General features: G+C 38.9%; 1 protein-coding gene across 1 annotated transcript; it reads left to right on the plus strand.

The window, feature by feature from the left end:
• Positions 1-11,100: 11,100 nt before the first annotated feature.
• On the plus strand, positions 11,101-12,392 carry LOC137707602 (probable mannitol dehydrogenase). The gene is made up of 3 exons (XM_068446512.1): positions 11,101-11,653; positions 11,796-11,949; positions 12,044-12,392. The coding sequence occupies exons 1-3, from the start codon at positions 11,351-11,353 to the stop codon at positions 12,247-12,249; spliced, it is 663 nt and encodes a 220-aa protein (XP_068302613.1). The 5' UTR covers positions 11,101-11,350; the 3' UTR covers positions 12,250-12,392.
• Positions 12,393-24,870: the final 12,478 nt, after the last annotated feature.

A 24,870-nucleotide genomic window follows, 5' to 3' on the forward strand; every position in this document is an offset into this window, starting at 1 on the left:
TGCATGCCCAGCAGAAAGAAAACCCAGGGACAAGACAAGTTCTCGCGTGCAACAGCAAGCCTAGAGGGCTGCTGTGGTCCGGATGTCGAAACGATGTCGTTGTGGGGCGCATGCCAAGCTGCAGGCTTGGTGGAATGCGATTCGGTTGGAAGTCAGCCAGGCGCAGTACGACATCGATTTTTCCTTTTCTTTTTGTTTGTTTTTTTTTTTTTTTTTTTCTTTCGATTTTAGGGTTTTCAAAATGAAAAAGAAAATTCATGCTTCTACTTTCTTTCGATTTCTTTCTCACAAAATTCAACACAAGAAATATCAATTGCGTATGTATGAAAATATATATATATATATATATATATATTGATAAATATACGCAATATACAATACATATAATAATAAAAAAATAATAAATTAGGGTTCATGCATCATGAGGAATGTTGTTATGTATCAAGGCGCAGAAAAAATGTACGCTTTGATGCATCATGTGGAATGTTTTCCTCACCGCTTTTAAGTGATGGTAATACTCATCACCTTACTTATTATTATTGAAAGAGTTTAAAATTTGAAATTTGTGTCATCCATTAGATAAATCTCAAATTTTAAATTCATCCAATGATGATGGTGAACATTACCACCACTTAATAGTAATGATAAAAAAATTTCCTCATACGTAATGTTGAACTGTATTATTTGATTGTATATGGAATCAACCTACTAGAGGTTTCGGTTTGCGTGCTGGCCCCGCCCCCTACTTTTCTATATTTATACCGAAGCTTTAAGCATTGTAACCTGTTGTGGAGCACTCAACACGCATACTTGAAGGACTACACTTTCTCCACACTCGCACTTAGTGCTTCAAAAATGGAAAAAGGCTCCAGAACAAGAACATCCTGTGAAGGCATTTGGCTGGGCTGCCAGAGACGCATCTGGCCACCTCTCTCCCTCTAGCTTCTCAAGAAGGTAATTATAAATATATTCAATCACTTGTTTTTCAGATTCTAAATATATATATATATATATATTTTTTTTTTTTTTCTTAATTTTTCCCTCTAATTCTTGCTCTGAAAACCTTTGCGTGTGATATGATATGTGTGTATGTACAGACCAACAGGTGATGAGGACGTGAGGTTTAAGGTGTTGTATTGTGGGATATGCCACACTGATCTTCATAACATCAAGAATGAATGGGGGATCTCTATGTACCCTATGGTTCCTGGGTACGTACGTGTGTGTGTGTATGTAACCTTCAATCTAATCCATCTTGTTAATATATATTCCTTTATTTCCATTATATTCTTCACCTGATCTGTCATTTCAGTTCTATATATGCCTATGCCCTTATATCTTTTTTTTTTCCTTTGCTAAAACATACGATTTAGGAGAGGGAGCATAAAAATACAAATAAGAGGAAAACAAATAAAAATAAATTAACTTAGGGAGTTTTAACGAAACACTCTCGGTATTATTCACTTTAACGAAAAACATCATTTTTACTCTAAAAAGTCACTCCTAGTACTATTCACTTACAACACATTTTTGTCCTTTTGATTAAACTCAAAGTTTTCAAGTATTTTTTCGTTAGTTTTCCTATTAACCTTATCCCCCACACTTAGTTTTTGCTAGTCCCCGAGCAAAATGAAGAAAACAAAATAAAACCTAAACCTTCCAACAATTGTCTCAGAGATTTCCAGTGAAACATGACACGTTAAAAATCACTACTCACATAGATTTTAGCCATCCTTACTCTTGAGTATACACTTAACCGTAGTCACCACTCTCTAGCTCGCATTTAATCAATTAAAACAACATTTTGAATGTAGTAGCATGCCTTAGAGAATCCCTCAATTCCTCACTAGATATACTCTCTATTTTCACTCAGATTTTCTGATTACTCCCTATACTAAGTATATGTGAGAAGATTGATATAAACATGTAGACTACCGCTCACATATGTTATAACAAAGAAGGCACTTTCTGGAATTATTAATACAACATGTATATGATCTCATGAACGGAATGCCACTAGTCAGAAGTGAGAACCAGGGATTAGTCTAAGGGTTGTAATGGGGCTAAGGTATTGGCTAGCAAAGAAAGGTTAAGAAGAAACAAAGGTTCTTAAAGTGATAGTAAACAACATAATGAAATCAACACTTATAATTCAACTTTTGAATGCAGAAATCAACTTTAAACACTCATGGGAGTTTCACACAACACTTAGGGCCAGATTCAACTTTTTTGGACCCTTATTCAACATCCAACACTTTTGAACTCCATCTTACTTATTTTCAACCATTTTTTTCTTTTTCTACACAACTTTTTCTTTTCTCTTTCTTTTTCCACGTTTTTTTTTTCTATTTGTTTTTTTTTCCCTTCTTTTGAAACACAAAGCGTACTCCTTCACCAATTCACAAAGACAAATTCTTCCCCCACACTTGTTTTTCTGCATATTGTAAATAAAAAAGAATTCCCAACAAGTCATGCTCCACTATTCTTTAAGAATAAGGGTATGAATAGTCCTATACCAAGCTAGGTAAGGATAATGCAGGCTAACAAAGAAAATAGGCTAAATAAGGCTCAAAATGGTTAAACCTACAATACATATGCAAAGGGTAAGGCTTTTTGGCTCTGCTTTAACTAAACAACTTCATCCTGTTATTTGCCATGCAACCAATTTTATGTTTTGATTGAAATGGGCATGAGTTCTAGTATTTAGAACTAAAATGATGAAAACTCATTCTAAGTAGCAACCAAGCAAAGAAATAATGAGATCATGCAACGACTTTAGAAAACAAAAACATCATAGATTAATAACTCTCTAAACATAGAATAGGCTCAAGTTTCTCAGGGTTGTAGCGTTAGTTTGAGTTTCTTCCTTCAAGCATGTTACAAAAACTGATTTTTTTTTTCTTTTTTCTTTGTGATTACATGTGAATTCGTAAATGACAACTACAACTAAGTATTAACCAAAGAGCATATCAAACATCCACCCATGTTTGTAACTTTCTTTAATAGTCATGCAATTAAAAACCAAATCCTCATCATTGTGTTGGAAGGTACCCTAAGACACAAACAATCAACAAAAACGACTATTTTTGGTATTTTTTCAAGCTTTTTCGATTTTTTTTAATCAAAATTTTTGGATTTTTTGTTATATGACACATTAAAACACTTCAAAACACAATAAAAACACTTAAAAACAGTGAGTAACAACTTTAGAAATGATAGGTGATAAATTTCGAAAATAAGTCATGAAAAGTATTCTATTTACCCCCCCCCCCCAAACTTCAACCAAACATTGTCCTCAATGTTTCAAACATAGACTCACACGCAAGCAATCAAACAACACAACTAACAAACATGACAATTATGGCAAAGTAAAAGCAATAAAGAGTAAGGTTAAGGAACACAAATCTGGTTTTGGAGCCTGATATTCCTAGGTCTTCTTTATTTAAACGCATGGGTTGCCTCCCAAGAAACGCTTACTTTAACGTCTTCCAGCTGAACGATACCTCATTTTAAGCTCCACTAGGGTCCACGGCATGGAGGGGTACACTCTCCATGACATGCTCCTCAAAATACTCATGCATTGGATCTATGAACGGCAGGGGATAGTGATCCTTCTTGATTTTGGCGTTACGTTTCCAAAAGTCAACGTAAACTGTCACACTACCTTGTATTCAATTGGGTGCTTGCACCAAAGAAGGTAACAACCTATTAATTGAAATGGGAATTGGAATTGGAATAGGTGACTCACCAATATACTGCGACGAAGGCTCAAAAGTAGCAGCACTGTCAACAAATTCACTAGGGATGCTCTCGGCCAGATTGGGTATTTTGAGCGCAGTGGCGTGTTCTTTGTGCTCCACTCCAATTCCCTCTTCGATGGTAGTTCTAGATACATCCTTCTTGATTAGTGCTGCTGAACGTTCTTGCCCTAAAATTTTAATCACATCTATGGCAAAACAAGAACGAACATCATTAGGATTCTTAACAGATTCAGAAACATTGAATTTAATCATATCGCCACCAAACTCCATCGTTAACGCTCCCTTGGGCACATCAATCTTGGTTTGGGCTATTTTCAAGAAAAGTCGTCCAATTAAGATTGGCAACGGTGGAGAATGGGCTGAATCTTCCATCTCAAGCACATAGAAATCGGCTGGAAAAATCAAATGGTTAACTTGCATCAAAACACCTTCCAAAACTCCTTTCAGATATGCATTAGAACGATCGGTTAATTGGATAATAACTCCATCATTTTTAAGCTCTCCTAGATTCATAGATGCATAAATAGAATATGGCATGACATTAATGGAAACACCTAAATCTAGCATAGCATATTCAAAGCTTGTATTACCAATTACACAAAGGATAATGAAACTACTTGGATCTTTGCATTTAGGTGGCAGCTTCCTTTGCAACGTTGCAAAGACATTTTCACTTACATGTACCACCTTTTTCTCCCGAATTCATTTCTTTGTTGTACAAAGCTTCTTAAAAAACTTAGCATACTTTGGAATTTGGTTTATCGCATCAAGGAGCGGGATATTGACTTGCACCTTCTTGAAGGTCTCTAGAATGTCTTTTTCATTCTCTTCGTTCCTAGATTGCATAAACCTACCAGGGAAAGGCATATTTGGTGGAATAATGTTAGAAGGAATTGAATTTGGACCTACCTTAGTTGAGTTGGACGGCATAGGGTGCTTAAGGGGCTGCGGCAAAGGGTGTTCTTCCCTTGCCATGGCTCTTGCTTCTTGTTGCAGCAACTTTTCGTCCTCCTCTTAGGTTGGTTTTGACGTTTTTGAACTTGTTCCAATTTCCTTGCCACTTCTTAACGTGATGGCATTGGCAGTTTCAAAACCTCTCTTTGGATTGACAATGGTTAAACTAGGCAGTTTGCCTTGTTCTCTAAATTGTCCCATGAATTCTACCATCTGCCCAATTTGCTTCTTCACTTCGCCCATCTCTTTGGCTTGATTTTGTAAACCCTGAGTCAAATAAGTTAGTACTTGAAGAATTTTATCATTATCTAATGACGAACCTAAATTTGGTTGGGCAAATTTTGGTGGGAGTTGTGGTGGTACGAATGGTCTTTGATAGAGTCCCAGAGGTGGCTGTCTATATCCGCCTTGTTGATGAGTTTGTTGAGGTTCACTTTACTTTATATTTGGATGCTCTCTCCAGCCCGAGTTGTAGGTGTTGGAAAACGCGTCATACCTTGGTTGATTTTGGCCTTGATAATCCACGGCATTGGCACTTTCCCATCCTCCATTCTCTATTAATTGAGGACATTGATCAGTGGGGTGTCCTTGCATAGAGCATACGCTACAAGTACTTGTTCCTTGCATTTTGGATCCTTCGACAACATGTGACACAAGAACAGTGAGATTAGCCAATTGAGATTGAATTTCGGCCATTGAACTTACCTCATTAACTTGGTGTTGCTGTGGGGGGGTCTCTCTGTCCAACTCCTTCATATTGTTGTGCATTCAAGACTCAGTTCGCTATTAAGATCTTCACTGTAACTGGTGTTTTGTCAACCAAGGCACCTCCCGCTGAAGCATCAAGCATTTGTCTCTCAAGTGGAAGTAGTCCTTCATAGAAATATTGAATTAAAAGCTCTTCCTTCATTTGATGTTGTGGGCAAGATGCAACTAACGTCTTAAAACGCTCATAGTACGCTAGAAAGGATTCTCCCGGGCCTTGTTGAATTCCACTAATTTTCTTCCTCAAAAGAATGACTTTTGAAGTTGGGAAGAATTTCTCTAAGAATGCTTTCTTCATGCTTTCCCAAGAAGTAACGGTTCCAGCTGCTAGTTCATAGAGCCAATCTTTAGCCTTGTCCATAAGAGAGAATGGAAAGGCTTTCATCTTCAAAATATTCCCATCCACGTTGATTGGTGTCATGCTTGAGCACACCACTTCAAATTCCTTAAGATGCTTGTTCAGATCTTCCATGGACAGCCCATGATATTTGGGAATGTGATACAGTAGACTAGACTTCAATTCAAACTCATTGGTCTTGCCTTGAGCGTTGGTATTGAATACAAAGAGGGATGACATTGTCCAATCCCGAGGCTGAAAGTTCCTTGATTGTTCGATTATCCACAGTCATGTCTTGTTCCTCTTCCTCTTCTTCTTCAAACTTAGATTCAGAGCTAGAACTTGGTGGATTGAGTTTTGGTTACTTCCTCTTCCTTTTCAAAGTTCGTTCAAAATTGTTGTCAAACTCCAATATATGTGTACGAACAGGTTGAGAACTTCGAGTCATAAACTAATACCTAAAACAAAGAAAACAAAACAAAACAAAACAAAACAAAATCAGAAACACAAGAAAAACGAAAACAAAAACAAAGGGGAAGATTAGCAATTTTGTTAATTCCCGGCAACGACGCCAAATTTTTGATGTGCTAGAAACTAACACACAAATTAAACCCTCTTTTAGACAATTGTAGTATACGTAAGTAGGGATCGTTCTAAGCCAAGGATTAGGAGGGATGCTAATCTACACTAATTAGACTCAAAAACATAAAACTAAGCTAAACTGACTCAAATAACTCAAAATAAGCACTAAGGGGTGATTTGGGCTAAAATCTAACTAAATTGACACAAAATACTAAAGGGGGGTTTGTTTGGACGAAAATTGACTTAAAACTAATAAGTTGCAGAACTAAGTAAAGGTTGCACGAAATTAAGGTGACTTAAGGGGTGAAAGGCTAGCTAGAGGGTCCTTCTCCACACATGACACATATGCATACAAATCGATTTCCAGTTATTATTCCTATAAACCACGAATGACAATGCCACAAGTTAACCGTGAACTGCACAAATTAACCATCAGATTTTCCTAAATTCATTGAATTGGACTCAACGAAGCAATCAAATTATTCTTATCAAGTTCCCTATATGAACTGCATGATAGAGATACATATCAAAGATCATTAAGTTCTATGAAAATCATAAGCATTGACATGGCATTTGTAACTATGAACTGCACGATACTCCTGCCAGGAATTTACTTAACGCAATCGTGACTAGCAACCTCCACTACTTACAAAATATAAATTCATAACTTTTAGGTGAAATTTGCTTATATTTTAGCATCAAATTCATGCATGCAAACTAAGTAGGCGTCCTTAATCAACATACAAGAATAAGTTATCAATCAAACAGATAAGTAAATTGCATTCACGATTTATGAAACAATAACTGGATGTAATCAATTCATATCACACATATGTTCATGGCTTTGAATTCACCTCTAACTAAAATGAAATTAGTTCCACATGTTCATCATAATTGAAAACCAAATTAAAACAAACATTGGACTAAAACTAAGGATATAATACACCTAGATATGCTCTAGCAATCCCAAAGGCTTTGGATGGCAAGCATGGCTCCAAGCTCTCATTGCTTACAAAGCTGCAGCGCAAAGTGTTTTATTTCTCTGAATTTCTCTCTAAGGCTCCTCTTTATGTGGTAGATGTGTGGTGTATTTATAGGGCTAGGGGGCATGACAAAGGTTGTAAAGGAGAAGGATTACACGACACAAACCAAGAAGGAAAAGGACTAGGGTGCTGCGGCAGATTCCTAGGGGAAAAGGGTTAGCTTGTGCGGCACAAATCTAGGGTAGAGTATAGGGCTTCTAGAACCAGATATTTAGTTGATTTAATGTGAAATTGATTCCCCCTTACAGCTGGAATTAAGGTAGGATAAGATAAGATAAGGTAAGTTTGGATAAGGTTTTGAAAAGATTTTGGATAATGTTCCTTCCTTTTAGCTGATTCCTTATCTTTTATGTCTTGAATTTGTTTCTTCATCTCTTCAGCACATTCCTAGCCTCATTTGAACTTCAAAAAACGTCCATCCACCTTGCTCCATACGCATGCTATCTAATCCAAGCCCAACATGCTCCAAATTGCTCCAAATTGCCATTTCTTGTCACCTTTGCCAATTGAACCTACAAACACACGAAAATAGCTTAAATCACTATAATAAATAGAAACTAACTCACTAAATGCAAAGAAACAAGCTAACAATGTCACATAAATATGCTCCTATCACCTTAACACAATTATCTTCTTCTATTCCAGTAAACTTAACACAAATAAACAGTTAGTTTAATCCATAAGTTATAGACTATAAAGATTGTTTTATAATGATAATCGCAAGTGATCCGCAAAGGGATCGAATTGGCTTAATCCATATTTGATTCGTTTATTATGTGGATTACCTATTTGTTATTTGTATCGAAAATAATCAAATTCGAATCGGATGAATTGTCTTCAACATATAGAAAAACTTATGTTAACATATAAGGTTTGAATTGTATTTAAATTACAGGTTGAAAATGTCAATATAATATGGATCTTGGGTGCTATTTTGAAAATCTTTCTGAATAAAGTGCAATTCACTTATTTGATGATATGTAAGGCTCATCAACACATGTGATTCTCATCTTCATTAGAAGGGTAATATTAAGGAGATCAAATTTTTAAATCAAATGTGCAAATCAAATGATGTGTCACCAATAAAAAATAAGCATGTTAATCAATATATAAGTAATAATTCAATTATCAACAACCACATCATTTGGTGACAAATGATTAATGTGTTTATTTCTTATTGACAACACATCATTTGGTTTATAAAATTTAGTTTAAAAATTTAATCTCCTTATCATTATTCTTATTAAAAAAATAATACAAAATATGATAAGAATAACATATTTGATAAGAAAATGTCAATTTATATCTTATTAATTACATTGGACTTGGATTTGGTGTTTTTTTTTTTTTTTTTTTTTGTCAACTTGGATGATTACCATCAGTTCAATAAACCTAGTTTTCAAAGACACAGGTGAGTCCAACCGTCCATGACTCCGTAATACACACGCAACCCAGTTACAACAGTAAAACGTATTCATAAATGAGCAATCAAATATGTGGTTTAGATGAACGATGTAAATGCAAGGTCCACAGTCTCCGTACAATAATTGTACTGTGAATTGCTTTTCAGTGTTTGTCTCCATATAAATGGGCTTTGCATGTAATTCATTGGCATTAAATTTGTGGTTTAGATGAACGATGTAAATGCAATGTCCAAAGTCTCCATACAATAATTGTACTGTGAATTGCTTTTCAGTGTTTGTCTCCATATAAATGCGCTTTGCATGTAATTCATTGGCATTATATGGAGGCTTTGGAGACTCTCTGTAAATCTTGGTTCTAAAAGATATTGAGCGCTAGTCGGGTGGCGTGTTGGAACCTATCATCTAGGCACCTGCCTAGACGGATTAAACGAATTTAAGTAAATTTATTGTATTTCGTGTAAATAAGTGTCATTTTGTACTTAAAATATATATAATTTTATCATAAACTAAAAAATAGAATGATATATATATATATATATTATGAAGTATTGGAACACAACGAAAACATGAGGAGAAAACATGTAATGTGTGTTTATTTAAGTATTCAATAAGTCTTTTACAATTTTTGGGAAATATTAAAATGCAAAAAGAAAGTTATCTATTTTCTATCTAAGTGAATTGCAATCTAGGTAGGTGTCTAGGCAAGTCTGGGAGGGCTAGGTAAGCACCTTAGCAGGTCTAGGCGTCATTTCTTAATTTTTAAATGCCTAGGTATTAATCGGAACGGTAGCTAATCGCGTAACGCCTAGGGAGGGATTTTGAGAACAATGGTATAAATGTGTTTTACATGTAATGCATTGGCAACTACCGGTTAAAAGTTGGCATTGAGGAACTAAAAAGACATATTGGACTAAATTAATTTTCGATGACTCGGTCCACTTTATATTTCACTAACTTTTGTTGAATCACATCGTACTACGCGTGATTACACATCTTTTGAATCACATTATTATTAATCTATTGTGAGGTTAAGTTCACTCTCTTTTCCTTAGTGGATAATATCATTTGTTAAAAAAAAAAAAACAATTATTAGTTAACTAATTGAATCACATTATTATGCACGTGCGGAACACCTTTTTTTATAACCGATACTACACCTCTTAAGATGTTTTAAACATGTTTAAAAATAGAGAAAATAATATTCGATAAACAATTGATTGAATCATATTATTGCTAGCATAATGTGAGATACTAATTAAAAAAAATAACACAAAAAAAAAATAATTATACAAAAATACTATTTATACGACGAAAATATCCCTGCATTATTTTGGGCTGCTTTTTAAACTGTTTAGTTTGGAGGGTAATTTTGTCCAATTATTTTTGGTGAAGCCTGTGGCCCCAAATGGGGCAGCTGGCTTTATATAGTAGTATAGATTCCTTATTAACACGGTAATCACACGTACACTAGATATTTTCAGTATAGTTTGAATATGAACTAGTGCATCAAACATTACAATACACATCAAAGAACATTTAAAAGGATATTTTTTGTACTTCTATTATTACATATAGTGTACTAGTTCATGTTCTGGGCAAAGAGAAAAACTTCTCCACGTACGTCCATAGCTTATTTGGTATAGGCAACCTTTTATGAATCATTTATATTTTTTTCATTATGACCGTATATTACTAAATAACAATTAAATTATTAAAAGTATTTATGTCAAACTACTAAATAATTTTTTTTTCTTTTCTTATATATAACAATATATTTACACTTAAAGATGAGAAAATAAAATTAGTATCCAACTCGTTTACAATATTTAAACTTAATTAGTACCTCTCGCAAGTAAACATAAATACTACCATAGTCGAATCATGGTAAGGGCCCGCAGGCCCCCTCTCCCGGCTTTTCTGTAAGTCTATTGTATACCTGGTACAATTTTATGCTTTGTGGCACGAATTTATTCTTGTGGCTCCCCTATTTTCAATTTTGATTCCGCCCCGAATACTACTTTCAAAAAAAAAAAAAAAACAAAAAAAGGAAAATCATTATATAGTAGTACTATTTAAAAAAAAATAAAATAATCATTGCAACTTTTCTCTACAAAAACTCTTCTTGAGTGCTCTAACATGCATATATAGCATGTGAGCAATGGCTAACATTTTTGAATTAAAATGCCTACAATATACACACACACACACACATATATATATATCCAAAAGAAGTAACGAAAAAACAAACTTGGATTTTAATTTGCTAATTTTCAGGCATGAGACTGAGGGGGAAGTGACAGAAGTGGGAAGCAAGGTGAATAAAGTGAAAATAGGAGACAAAGTGGGTGTAGGCTGCATGGTTGGTGCTTGTTATGCCTGCAAGAGCTGTAACAGCAACCTTGAAAACCACTGCCCCAAAATGATTCCTACCTACAATTCCTTTACCCCGACGGAACCGTCACATATGGAGGTTACTCAGACACAATGGTCGCCAATGAGCGCTACATTGTTCGTTTCCCCGAGAACCTGCCACTTGATGCTGGTGCTCCTCTACTATGTGCTGGGATCACAGTGTACAGTCCCCTGAAATATTTTGGCTTATCTGAGCCTGGTAAGCATGTTGGCATTGTAAGCCTTGGCGGGCTTGGTCACACCGGTGTGAAATTCGCTAAGGCGTTCGGGTCAAAAGTGTCTGTGATTAGTACCTCCCCTGGCAAGAAAGATGAAGCTCTGAAGAAACTCGGGGCTGATTCATTCGTGGTTAGCTGCGACCAGGAGCAAATGAAGGTTAATTTTTAGCCAATTTATTTATGATGATATGTTTGCTCGTTTTGCTCTCATTAAATTAGTCCTCTTATATTTTTTTTTTCAAGTAACTAGAGGACTAAGCGAGATTAGTTCATCAGTGTATGATGAGTTTCAATTGCAGGCTGCCAGAGGCACATTGGATGGCATCATCGACACAGTCTCAGCTGCGCATCCCATTGTGCCCTTACTTGGTCTTTTGAAGCCCCATGGGAAGCTTATTCTGGTGGGTGTACCAGTAAAGCCACTAAACCTCCATGTGTTTCCTTTAATCACGGGTAAGTATAAAACTCCTGGATAATTTGACTTGTATATTATCTCGTACATTATTTCGGTCTAGAATCTAAAATGATTATCAAAATGTGAATCTAGGAAGAAAGTCTGTGGCCGGTGGAATCGGAGGCATGAAGGAGACCCAGGAAATGATTGATTTTGCAGCAAAACACAACATAACGGCGGAGGTTGAAGTTATCTCAATGGATTACGTGAACATATCAATGGAGCATCTTGCTAAGAATGATGTAAGATACCGATTTGTCATTGATGTTGCAAACACACTGGCTGCTAGCGAAGCTTGAAGACTCAAGAAGGTGAATAATGAAAGTTGTTGTAAGGTCTTAAGTAACTACATTTCATCCACGTAGGTTGATTTGTGCCTGGCACGTTTATTTTGTTTGTATTGGCCATTTAATATTTCAAATAAGAAAGTATATGGGACGACGCCACGAGTCTAAATCACGCCTAAGCTTTGACATATGAGCTCTTTCAGCTAAATCACGCCTAAGCTTTGACATATGAGCTCTTTCAGCCGTATTCTATCATTTACATGTTTTATTAGCATTATGATTTTCCAAGTTTTTCAGTATTTTGTTATTGGTGTAATTCGTTTCGTATTTCAACTCCTAAAAAATCTAGAATTGACTGGCATTATTAAATCTCCTTTAAGACGATATGGTGTAGTATCTTTCATATTTTCAATCAATAAATTTTGAGATTATCTTATATTTTCAATAAATTTTAATTTACCTTTTTCTCTGTGAATTTCAATTTACTTATTTTTTAGAGTAATTTTTTTCGGATTGAATTGATTTTTTGCAAGGATAATCTATGAATCAAGACTTTCAAAATAAGCAGTTCGAATCGTTGAAGTTCGATGTAGAGTGAGTCCTTGTTGAACCTAAAATCTACCAAGCCTACATGGCACACATGCCAAGTAATTAATAAGCTAACTACGTCATTCGATTGACTGCGAGACGTGTTGGGGAGTAAAATATGTTGATGTACGCGTTGGGCGCGCTGCTGACTTCTTCATCTTACGACCGCGGTCGGGAAAGGAACATGTCTCGACCTTGGGGTTCTAGAGCCTGAAGACAAGGCTGCTAGTTTCTTCGAAGTTCACAAATCGTCGACACCGGGTTCAGTCTCGGTAATTATATTCGTGAGAGTATAAGTACGCCGAACTGATACTAGATTGTACGGACAGAAATACTCAAAAGAGATAAATGTCTTGATTGTAAATGTGGTTTGGCCATCGGAATGCCAAACTCTAAAATATACTTATGAATATCCAATCATAAAATAAAACTCAGCTTTCAATGTACCGAGCCTAGTAACCTGGTAACACCTCACTTAGCCAAGAAGGCTGATGAGATGACCTTTACCAACAAGGACTAGGAAATCCTTGTTGACCGAGACTTGGATAAATAACCAGTTGGCCTTGAAGTAATGTTGTCTATCCAAACTGAAGGTGCTCCTCGGTTGACTGATTCTACGGCTCCAGTGTTGTCTATCCAAACTGAAGATGTTGCCGGTTGCCTTCACAGTGCTGTTTATCCAAACTGAAGATGTGTTGGCGAAAAGAAAGGGGAAGAGGAAAAAATCTCAAGATTGTTGAGAAGCTTTGCGTATGGCAATTTGTGTGTTGATTTGGAGGGGCCCTGAATGATGCATTCCCTTCTGTATTTATAGCAATGATCCCCCTCATAGCCGAACTAAAAATATACTCAGATTAGAACTCCTCAACCCAATCTGATAAGGTTTTGGCCAATCCTAACCCCTATGGGACTTTGAACCAAGCTCCTTAATGAATCAGATTCATCCCCTAATTCTATGCATCTTCAACTTTAAGACTCCTTGTTGCACTAGGGTTCGACTACCTCACCCTTATCTAAATCAATCCTCCTAGCAACAGGATTGAGCCGACCTTGACTAGATAGCCCATGACAAGATTCTAGGTGAATGTTACTGGGCCGAGAACAACTCTAAGCTCAGCCCAAAATATTATTTTGGGCCCAAACATTGCCCTTTCGCTTCTGAGGTCTTCGGCCTACAATTCCTGGCCGATCTTCTACCTTGAAGAAGTGATTCATTGCCAAAGAATAAACCTTTAGGATATTCCTTCTAGAAAAACCAGAAAACATGGCAAGCCTTGAATACTCCAACCACCCAAACACAGTTATTAAGCATGACCTCTCACATCCGTCAATTTTCTTGACACATGGTAGCTCCTCATCACGATTGTCCATCTTCAATAATTCGTATTCGCACGTTCGAGGTGTGCAGACACTGAAATGTCTCTTCGTCATAAACTTCGTCGTTACACACAATCATGTAACCTCAATTAGCGTGTTTTTCGGCCTTTTTACTTGGATTTTCAAAAGATTCGTTATGATTAAGAAATTCTTCGATCGGATTTTCCCTTCATTTCTTAAACCTAAACCGTTGATCTTCTCTCCCAATTGTCTATAAATACTCTGCCCAGCTTCGTTCGAACTTTCACGCTTTCAACCTTCATAAATTCTTGCCATTTGCTCCCAACCCAGAAAAAGAACCCAAACCTCGAAACCTAGAAAAACTCCAAACTTTCATCAATGACCTTCAATACTTTCATCACTAAGATCACTGAGGAATGCAACAAATGCTAAGACTTTATCGATCGGAGTGCTATCAAAACCTTTCAATTTGAGGGTGATTCAAACACCACTCACTAGCTTCTGGGACCACTCTTTAAGGACAACGTCCCAGAAATCATCATCGAGATGCTGAAAGCCCACTGCCTAAAACCCTTATTCCAAGGGTATGATTGGTCAAAGTGGGAATTGACCAAACCTCAAGGAGCCTGGCCCTCGACCCTATGACCTGGGCTGCTTGGGTCACCCGAATGGAGCCACACTTTAGTGATGAGTGGAAAACTCTTGGCATTTTTTACGCTATCAAACTCTCGACCTTTGAAATCAACATGGACCGAAAGCTCCTGATGGCCGCCTTGAGCTTTTGGTGTTCGACCACCAACATTATGGTTCATCCTTTCGGCCCCATTGGTCCAACCGTGTTGGACATCACAGCCATACTCGGCACTTCTCCCTTCGGTCTCCCAATTGATACCAAGCTTTCTCGCTATCAGTTCAATCTAGATTTGAAAGCAATCTTCGACGATTGTGCTATTGAGATTTTGACAAAGAAGCATCAGGAGCTGTCAAAAGAAGATATGCACAAATTGCACAAAAATTTCTTTAACTACATCACCTTAATCAACCACTTTCCTGGTTCAAAGAAGGAAGATCTCAAGAAAGGAAAACACGAGGCTTTCTTGTTTTACTGGTACAATAAATTCATCTTTTGTAAGTCAAACAAGTGCTTGGCTGAAAATATGCCGATGGCCGAAGCTCTGGCCAGCCGCCATGTCCTGGGCCTCAGCCTGGCTATCCTCGCCAACCTCAATCGGTGCTTGGTCGAGGCTTCTGTTGGGAAGATCGATCCACACTAGAACGGCCTACTCTGAGTCTTCTAACTTTGGATGTAGGTCTACTTTTCCATGCTGAAGCCAGAAATCCTAAGCTTCAACTCTTCTGAAACGATAGGTCTTTAATTGGCCTCGTGCCTCATTCCTACTCACTTGGCCAAAGATATCTTCAAGTATTTCTTCGTCCTTAAAGATCTATCAGACGACAAATTTCTAATTTGCCGTCACCAGAAATATCTGTCTTCCATCAAACTCCTCACATCGGTATGGGAGGAAACAGAAGAAGCTGACTTTTGACAATCTTGGAGGCCATTTACCCTAGCTCGCGACCTTCTTTTTTGTTGCAATGCTCGACGAACCAGCTGGGAAGTTTACCATCCTAACTTTATGGCTCGTTAATTGGGCTTTCTTCAGGGTTGTCATGTGCCACACCTCACCTCTCGCTCACTTTTGAGCCAAGAACGCCTCTCCGGCTCCTCGGAGAAGGAATGCGAGGAAGCCGAGTAGGAATTCCAATAGCGATGTACTAAATTTCACCTTCGGTCAAATACTCTAGAGACCCATTATACCAACACATTTGCCTATTGGTGGGATGCTTACATCAAGGATTTCTTCGGTGTTTCAGCCAAGGAAACTTCAAAGACGCTTTTTGCTAATTGAGTAAAGAAGACTCTTACTCTAAAATCCAAAGAAACGGCTTAAGGCATATATCTTTTATTTCTCTATTCGTCTATTCAAACTTCATTTTGACTCAAGCTTAGTTTTTCCAAGTGGTCGTGCAATAAAATGGGGCCGATGTGGTTGCGATGGTCGCAGCCAAAAAGAAACTCGCTCCTCCTCCAAAGAAGGCTACAACTATCGCAACTCCCTTAGCTGAAAAGGCCACTCCAACTCCAATAGTGGCCACTGCTATGCTGATTGCACCGAGCAAACGGCCTCGCTCGGAGGCCAAGACAACTGGTAACATTGCCCAGCCCAAAAAATGTATCAAGAAAAAGGCAAAGAAGGGAGAGCAGGAGATTTATGTTATTTCAAGTCAGACCACAGAAGCGACCACTCGCAGTATCCCTCTCCTTTCTCTTATTATCCAAGTCTCAACAACAGTACTGCAAGACCCCTCGACCCCAACCATGGGCCAGGTGATCGTTGTTCGACCCACCACACAAGTCGCTATTGAAGTTGAACCGGTCGTAGCCCTAATGTTTAAGGAACTTCTAACTCCGAGCCCGATCGTCACCCTTGTTGATGTCGGCCTAGCAACCGTTACTATGGAAAAGGCGGCAACCACGAAAGAAACCTTTCCCCCAATCCAAAGAAGAATCCAGTGATTGTCCTGGAGGAAGAGGTATAACAATTTCCTTTAATAATGTTCTCATTTCATTTTGATTGGATCTCCCAACTAAAGAATAATCATCTTTTATGATTAGGAGAACGAGAGCGAAATACCCTCGCTGGCGAGGTGCCCTTGATGGGTTGAACCACCTACTACAAGTCCTTTGCCTCTGGACAAGGTCAAAGGTGTCGCATCCCCTCTGGGTGATCTCTAACCGGCAGTCGAGGCGGTTAGCCAAGTCATTCCTCAAGCGGCCTAAGTAGGTTCAGGACATGAAGCGGCACCTTCTGTTGAACCGGAAGTAATGTCAGAGTCATCGGTTTATCCCAAGGACCAGAACCTTGGTATCCTTCCTCAGGAGGTCACTTCGATCTTTATAAGCCTCATCATCATTTTCTTTTATTAATTTCCTACCTTATAACTCTAAACCAAGAAAAACATTAAATGTCAGGTGCCCAATCGCTCATTTCACCAAAAATTCTATATGTCGAAGGGCGTTATTTATATTTCCTGGCCACCCTAGTGGCCATCAAACGTAGATAACCTTCATTGGCCGCATGAATTGAAAAGCTACCTTAAACATTAGGCTCAGCCATTAAGCTTTCTGGGTTCGACCAACGAACTAACAAACATGGTCAAAATCGTTTCTCGGCATGTCTAACACAACTTCTTTCTCTGCCATCCTTTTGAATTCTCTTTTCTTTAACAAATATTTTCTGTGTAGCCTTCATAGAAAGTTGAGCTTGATGCATTTCTCTCTAGCACTTCAAGGACGACTGGGCCTTCTACAACCATGGCCGAGTCTAGCGCCCTCGCCAAGCTGCAGGAACTTCTGCCTCTCTTGGCCTCACAAATCTTCCAACGTAAAGGTCTCAACTATATGGGAGAGTGCTTGAACGACCTTGCATCCGACGACCTACTAAGCAATGAGAGTGTTGTTCATCTGTTAACTGTCTTGGAAACAACTCAACAATATTTCATTGTTTTTGAGAAGGCTATTCGGGCAGAGGATGACCTCAAGCCTGCAATGATCGCTCATAAAGCTATCCGACCAGAGCTCGAGGTAATAAAGGTAAAAAAGGAAAGATTGGCTGATCTTGATCGTTAAATTACCGAACTTCATCGTCAAAGGTCGGCTGTTGCTTCTGAGCTTGAGAAGGATTTTAAGTCGAACAAACCTCGACTGGTAGAATGTGTAGCTGGTGTGAAACGGATACGGCAACTAAATGCTGACAAAAGAACACGACAGGCCGAGGTCACGATGGGCAAAGTGAAGTGGCTAAAACTGAAAGCCTTTTTTAAAGCTTATCTTCATTCGACTCCTTAGGATTTTTGTGTGCCAGCTTGTAAGCCGATCAATTTCTTTTTGTAATTTTGGGTGTACGCCCTTTGAAAAATAATGAAATCAATCCTTTATTCTTGCATCTTCCTAGTGACCAGATAATATTTCTTTAAGAATTTCCTATTGATCGCTAATTTATGAATTAAACCAGTTCAATCTTTGAGGTAGTATGCCCATTTGCCAAGAACTTTGTGGATGATGAATGAGCCTTCCAATTTGATGATCATTTCCCGAATCTAGGATCCTTAATCCCTACTGGTAACATGGTTTGCCATACTAACTCACTTTCATCGAACGTCTTTTGCCTAACTCGTTGATTATAAACTCATTCGTTAATCTTTTTTTGCGCCACTAGTAAGTAATCGGCATCGAGCTCGTTCGTTGATTATAAGATGCCTCCAAATCGTCTAACTCTTGTCTCATGGCTTGACTATACTCGGCATTGAACAAGCTACATTGTTCAATAACTCGTAACTAGTTTATACTTAGCTCGATTGGCAGCATCATGTCGTGTCCATAAGTTAATGCATATGAGGTCGTCCCTGTTGCTGATCGAAGTGAAGTTCGATATGCCCATAATGACTCGTTTAACTTCAAATGCCACATGCCAGGTCTTTCTTTTATCATTTTCTCAAGGATACTGATTATAACTTTATTACTTGCTTTGGCCTGTCCGTTTGCCTGTGGGTGATACGACGTCGATTGTTCGAGCTAAATTTTCAAACTTGCTGTGTATTCTTTAAACCTGTCGGCTGTAAAAATTGTGCCGTTGTTCATTATAATTGTTTCTGGTACGCCAAATCTTGTCACGATGTTTTCTTCTACAAAATTGCAAATCTCTTTAGATGTTAACTCAACGTATGATTTTGCTTCGACCCACTTGGTGAAGTAGTCGATCGCTACAAGTATCCAGCATGCATTGCCAATCTGGAAGACGGTGTAATCTTGCCGATTACATCCATGGCCAATCCTCTGAATGACCATGGCTTGGTAACCAAGTGAAGTGATTCGGTCGGGATACTCTGTATGGGCCCATGGATTTGACATTGTACACAACCTCGTGCATATTCAAAGCAATTTTTTAACATACTCGGTCAAAAATAACTGTGTCAGCGGAGTAACCAATGTGTTTCACGTCCCAATCGATGAGCCCCACATATTCCTTTGTGTACCTTTGTAATAGCTTTGGTGGCCTCTTCTAGGCTGAGGCACAATAACAACAAACCGTCTTCACCTTTTTTATATAATTCATTTAGATACATGATGTAATTCGTGGCATGTACCCTTGTCTTGTGGTCGTGTTTGCCACTTGGATTACCAAGATACTACATAATTAATCTTCTCTAGTCGTCTAGTAATGTCTTGACCATGCAGATATCTACAGGATCATCTCGTTCCAATAGCGAAGGTAAGGACATAACTTGTGTACGGATTACATAATCGTGTTAAAGAACTTGTTGATTAACCAAAGTTGGGTGTAAACGTCACACCACTGGTATGACCCGACCCAATTTGCCCCTCAGGAGTCATGCTCTAGAAGCTATTTGAGCCAACTCGTATGTGTTAGTATTTCGAACTCGTGAGACATGCTTGAATGTAATGCCTACAAATGATTCGGCTAAATAGCTGGCAACTATATGAAAAGGCACCAGAGTACAACTCATGCAACGAAAAGTCCCATTGAGTTGGTTAATCATAAGTTTTGAATCGTCAAGGACAAGTATGCAGGCTGCCTTCAAGTTGTGAAGGATATTAAAGCCGGTGACGAAGGCTTCACATTCGGCCTGGTTGTTTGTACGGTCAAAATCCAACTTGAGAAAAAATTACCATCGGTAGTGATCAAGGGACTAGATGATGATTCCAATGCCAGCTGAGGTGTCACATCCCGGCCCGGGACGGATCACTTCCCTGGCTCGTTCCACCACCATAGCACGATATTGTCCGTTTTGGGCTTACCATTCCCTCACGGTTTTGTTTTTGGGAACTCACGAGCAACTTCCCAGTGGGTCACCCATCATGGGATTGCTCTAGCCCCTTTCTCGCTTAACTTCGAAGTTCCTACGGAACCCGAAGCCAGTGAGCTCCCAAAAGGCCTCGTGCTAGGTAGGGATGAGAATATACATATAAGGATCACTCCCCTGGGCGATATGAGATGTTACAATCCACCCCTCTTAGGGGACCGACATCCTCGTCGGCATACTTCCGACCAGGGATTGGCTCTGATACCATATTGTCACATCCCGACCCGGGACAAATCATTTCCCGGGCCCATTCCACCACCGTAGCATGATATTGTCCGTTTTGGGCTTACCATTCCCTCACGGTTTTGTTTTTGGGAACTCACAAGCAACTTCCTAGTGGGTCACCCATCATGGGATTGTTCTAGCCCTTTTCTCACTTAACTTCGAAGTTCCTATGGAACCCGAAGCCAGTGAGCTCCCAAAATGCCTCATGCTAGGTAGGGATGGGAATATACATATAAGGATCACTCCCCTGGGCGATGTGGGATGTTACATGAGGTCGAGGTACTAGAGCCGTCAAAATACATTGTCCAATAATTATCACGTTTCCATCATGCCAATTTCGGTGTTGTTGCCTCCAAAATTGTATAGAGAAGGATATTAAGCTAAGAAATCGGCCACCGCCTGTCATTTGACAACTTTTTGGGGAACATATTGCAAACTAAATTCAAACAGCACCATTTTCCATTTCCCAATTCAGCTTCTTACTATCGGCTGAGTGAGCATATAGTGAATAACATCTATCTAGATGATGACCTGAGTAACAAAATGGAGCATGTAATGCCTGAGTTTAGAAGCAACAAAGAACAAAGCCAAACAAAATTTCTCGACGGCTGAGTAATTTATCTCAGTTAAGTTAAGATTTCAGCTAAGATAAAAAATGGCCTTTTCCCGCCCAGTTCGTTGTCTTACATAAGAAGACAGCCAATGGATTCCTAGGCAGCCAAGATATACAACTTAAGAGGTTTACCGCGCCAAGGTGGCACAAGGACAAGTGGGGTCGTAAGGAAAACCTTGATTTGCATGAAAGCGTCCTGATATTCTTCGCAACATTCGAATTCGTCAGAATCCTTAAGTTTCAAGAGCATGGAAAAAACCTTCATCTTCCCCGTTAAGTTAGAAACGAAATGGCGGAGGAAATTGATTTTGCCGAGTAAGGATTGTAATTGCTTCTTGGTTGTTGGGGGTGGAGCATCAATGATCTTTCGAGCTTTATTCTCATCTACCTCGATGCCACGATGATGTACAAGGAGACCCAAGAAGTTGCCTGTCGATACACCAAAGACGCATTTGGTAGAATTCATTTTAAGATTATATTGGTGTATACGAAGGAAAGTTTGCTGAAGATCATCTAAATGTGTTTGGTGGTGCATCAATTTGACCACAACATCATCGATGTATACCTCAACAACTATGCTAATCAGGTCATGAAAAATGGTATTCATTGCGCGTTGATATATGGCACTGGCATTCTTGAGTCTAAAAGGCATAATGACCCATTTGTGGGTCCTAAGTGCCCCAGGGCAACGAAAAGGAATTTTGTGGACATTGGCCTCAGCAATGAAAATCTGGTTGTAACCAGCATGGCTGTCTTTGAAAGATAACATCTCATGGTTTGCTGCAGTGTCGATTAACAAGTCTAAAATTGGCATCGTATATTCGTCTTTAGGGGTTGCCATGTACAAATTACGAAAATCAATGCAAATACGTAGAACACCACTTTTCTTTAAAATTGGGACAATATTCGCCAACCATTGGACATATCGAGCCGTCTGAATAAACCTGCTTTTAAAAGTCGAACGAGTTCATCTTTTTTGCTGAGCTGAACTTCGGTCAAGAATCATCGGGGAGGGGTTAACGGAAAGGTTTACAACCAACCTTGATGCGTAATTAATGTTCGACGAGTGTTCGATCCAGGCCAGGCATCTCATGGTAACTCCAAGCAAAACAATCTTTAAATTCTTTGAGCAACTTGCAAAACTCAGCTTTCATAGGTTGGGGCAACAAAGCTCAGCTTTCCAACGTTTATTTCGTCTAACGGATCTTTGACTTGAGGTCGACTGTCTTCGAGCTCAGCTGGGGTAGCTTGGACTTTATCAAGTGATAGGATTGGACCATTGTCTCATTCGAGGAGGAACTCTACTAAGTTCAGGCTAGAATTCGGTTACTTGGAAATAGTATACCAATGAACCAGCAGACGTTCCATGATAGATGAAACTGCGGCCCGCGTCTATCCTGTTTGGTATCAGGCATCAGGATCATCAATTAAGTTAGCCAACCTAAGTCTCGTTGAATCCTGCTGAACAGTCTCGGCACCAACCTCGATGGCTTTCTGAACTGAGATTCGAGTTAACCATCCTTCTTCATTGAAACCTTGCAGGGTGATGTAGCTGACATGATCATCGTAATAGTGAGCTTGAATCATATTAGCTTCAAATGACTGATTATCAGTTAGATGAACTACAACCCATTTGTTGTCCCAGAAGATGAGGGCTTGATATAATGACAAGGAGATATATCCAGTTTGGTGGATCCAGTCACGAGCAGGCAATACATTATACTCGATCTTTTAGTCGACTATAAAAAATGCAATCATGTGAATTCGACCTACGATACTCACCTCTAAAGGAAGCATTCCTTTAGTCTGAGATTTATCATGCGACAAAGTTGCTCATAGTCACCCATAATGGAATGAGTTCATCTTTAGAGCGATGTAATGCTTTCATGATAGAAACGGGCATGATATTGACCATTGCTCCACAGTCGACAAAATTTTTAGAAATTGAGCATCCTTCAATATGGGACGTGACATACAATGACTTCAAGTGATGAAGATTAACAGATGAAGGACGAGGAAACAGTTCGGTGAAAACTACTTTAAGTTTATCCTTTTTGCTTATTTGTTCATTTTCTTCAGTGACCACAAAATTGACCTGCGTGGCCTCCTCGGCAATCACGTCACCGTCCAGGAAATTTAGTTTGGATGTGGTCGGCCGAAATTCTGCGGTAAGATATGGACCATGCTGATTTCTATGTTGTCGATGACCGAAGGGCCCAGGTCATGATCTTAGTCTTCTGGATTTTTGGGTGAGATATCTTACTCATGGACATTACTCACTTGGCCATCTTCGGCTGCAGCGAAAACACGATCATGCAGCACGTTGGTCATAGTTGTTTCGTCTTGAATTTTGACCACTGGCTATTTCGGCTTTGAGACTTGGTCTTACGTTTGTAAAGCCTTGCGAGTTCGCTTTGATATGCGATGCGGGCATCTCTTGTGTTCAGGTAAGTATCTAATCGTGCCATGCGTTTTTCTTCATTTGTCGTAAGGCCGAAGAAGGAAATGGCTGAGAAAACTTCAAAATGGTGCCGTAGATATTGGAAGTATTCGAGAGAGAAATGAAGATCGGCAGTATCAATATCAGTATATGGTTCTACCTCAAAGCTGAACTCAGGTCTCGCGTATATGTTCCTAGCCTTCATTCCTATATCCGACCATTTTTGGACAATCTGTTCGACATCGGGTAGGTTAACGCCAGATCAAGAGACTCTTGGCATGCTTTTTGCAGGCCATACAAGTCATTATCTGAATGCTTCTTATGTAGCTTCCATATATATTCTAAAGCCTCACCGAAAAACGGCGGGTGGTGATTCCGTCTGAATTTAATTAATGGTTCTTGTGGGGGTAATAGAGGAAGTTTGCTTTTGGCTTCCTTCCGGAAGTGCTCAAAATGAACTTTCATCTCCCCAGGCTAAAGAATGAGTTTAATTCGCTTCTTCGATTCTTCAATTGTGGTTTCAAAATTGTGATCGATTACCTTCTTTCCTTAAAACAGCTCGGTTATGATTGCCGGAGGTTGTTGGTCATCTTCGTTACCCATCATTTTTTTTGCTGTCATTTGGTAATTAGGGTAACCTGGGTGCTTGTCGGTGAGCCATATAGTCTAATCTCTACCAACGCTGGTTGCGTGACTCAGTTGGCTTGAATATTCACCGATTAGCAGGTGAACTTAAGTTGCCAGAGTTGCGTGCAAATAATCTTCATTGTAAAATGGCACATTGAAATCAAGTTACTGTCTGGCCAAAAACAGCTTGTTATTATATGTTTGAGGGTCGAGCCTATCGAAAACTTTCTGGCATTGGCATGCACTAAACACTTTTTGAGATGTTGCTGCAACTACAGGGCCAGTTGCAGTGCTTGAGCTAGAAATGGATGTTCCTTCAACTCAGTTATGATGACGTTTGATTTGCATTGACTACATAAAACCATCAGCCTGTTAGTTTCCTTTGTGCTGGAGTCCGATATTGACTCGACATAAACTGGGTTTGAAAAGTATTTGGGTGGCTCGTCCAAAGATAGATCAACTTTCAATCGTGGTCGAGAATTATGCTTAGGGACGTATTGTGTCAAGATGAATTCGACTTTTCCTTTTCTCTTATCCTTGGGTAGATGAGCATTTACCATGCTTACCGCTTACCGTTGCTGAAGAGAAAGGATCGGTGTCAACAACCATTAGAGGTTTTTCAGAAACTTGAGTTTGCCATTGTCAATTCAGCTTTAGATGGTGTCGCGAAATACAACACAATTATTTGTCATATGGTTGTTTGAATTGTGGTATTTGCATTACATCTTTCCTTTCAAATCTTCGACCTTAGGAATATTATGCCCTGGCCGAAGCTTGACAATTTTTGCAAGTAACAACTAGTCGAAGATGGAATCGGCCTTGGTGATGTCGAAAGTGTAGACCTTTGATGTTTTGA

This window comes from Pyrus communis, chromosome 1 (genome assembly GCF_963583255.1).
Source record: "Pyrus communis chromosome 1, drPyrComm1.1, whole genome shotgun sequence".
Classification (NCBI taxonomy): Eukaryota; Viridiplantae; Streptophyta; class Magnoliopsida; order Rosales; family Rosaceae; genus Pyrus; species Pyrus communis.